This window comes from Arachis duranensis, chromosome 1, assembly GCF_000817695.3.
Source record: "Arachis duranensis cultivar V14167 chromosome 1, aradu.V14167.gnm2.J7QH, whole genome shotgun sequence".
NCBI classification, from domain to species: Eukaryota; Viridiplantae; Streptophyta; class Magnoliopsida; order Fabales; family Fabaceae; genus Arachis; species Arachis duranensis.
The window spans coordinates 3,015,858-3,016,522 of record NC_029772.3 but is presented as its reverse complement, the minus strand read 5'-3'; the positions used below and the strand labels follow the sequence as shown (position 1 = coordinate 3,016,522).

The 665-nt window shown below is 31.0% G+C and overlaps 1 protein-coding gene across 1 annotated transcript in view; it reads left to right on the top strand.

Moving 5' to 3' along the window:
- The first annotated feature begins 318 nt into the window (after positions 1-318).
- The window catches only part of LOC107466302 (proteasome subunit alpha type-6), a 4,953-nt gene continuing 4,606 nt past the window's right edge, over positions 319-665 (top strand). The window contains exon 1 of the mRNA XM_016085302.3: positions 319-633. Within this exon, the coding sequence (XP_015940788.1) occupies positions 558-633 (76 nt within the window). The 5' untranslated portion in view covers positions 319-557. The remainder of the gene's footprint in view (positions 634-665) is intronic.

Sequence of the window (665 nt, the reverse complement as noted above, 5' to 3'; positions counted from 1 at the left end):
AAGAACGTTAAAATTAACAGAATATTTCTTCCAAAATATATGCGGTCAAAGATCTAGTTAAGTTTTTAATTTGTGAAAAAAATTCAATTAACTCTAACATTTTTTACACTAAAAATGACTTAAGTAAGAGGTCGTCGGTTCGAATCTTCCTATTTTTAGTAACAAAAAATAATTTAATTATAAAATAAAAAATAGTATAAAGATCCAATTAAAAATATAAAAATTTAATTAGAAATGTAGTAAAACAATATAAGAACAACAAATAACTAAACAATTTTTTTTTAATATTAATAATAATAATATAAGTGTTAATTATGCATCGCACTTTTAGTTTTCTTGAAGAGGAAGAAGAGACCCAACTCTTACTGCAGAAAAGCACAAGCTCCGCCATTGGTTTATTTTAACACATTCTATTCTCTCTTCTCTCTTCTCTTGTTGCTTCTGTAATCTGCCACTGCAAAATCAAAGGGACACTCTCTACTCATAACTCAAAATCCCAAAAAAGAGGAGAAAGAGAGCAAAACCCTAAAACGTGAAACCCTACTAAGCCTCAAACAATGAGTCGAGGGAGCGGAGGCGGATACGATCGCCACATCACTATTTTCTCCCCTGAGGGTCGTCTCTTCCAAGTTGGTATGTAATTTCTTCTCTCTTATTCGAATTCA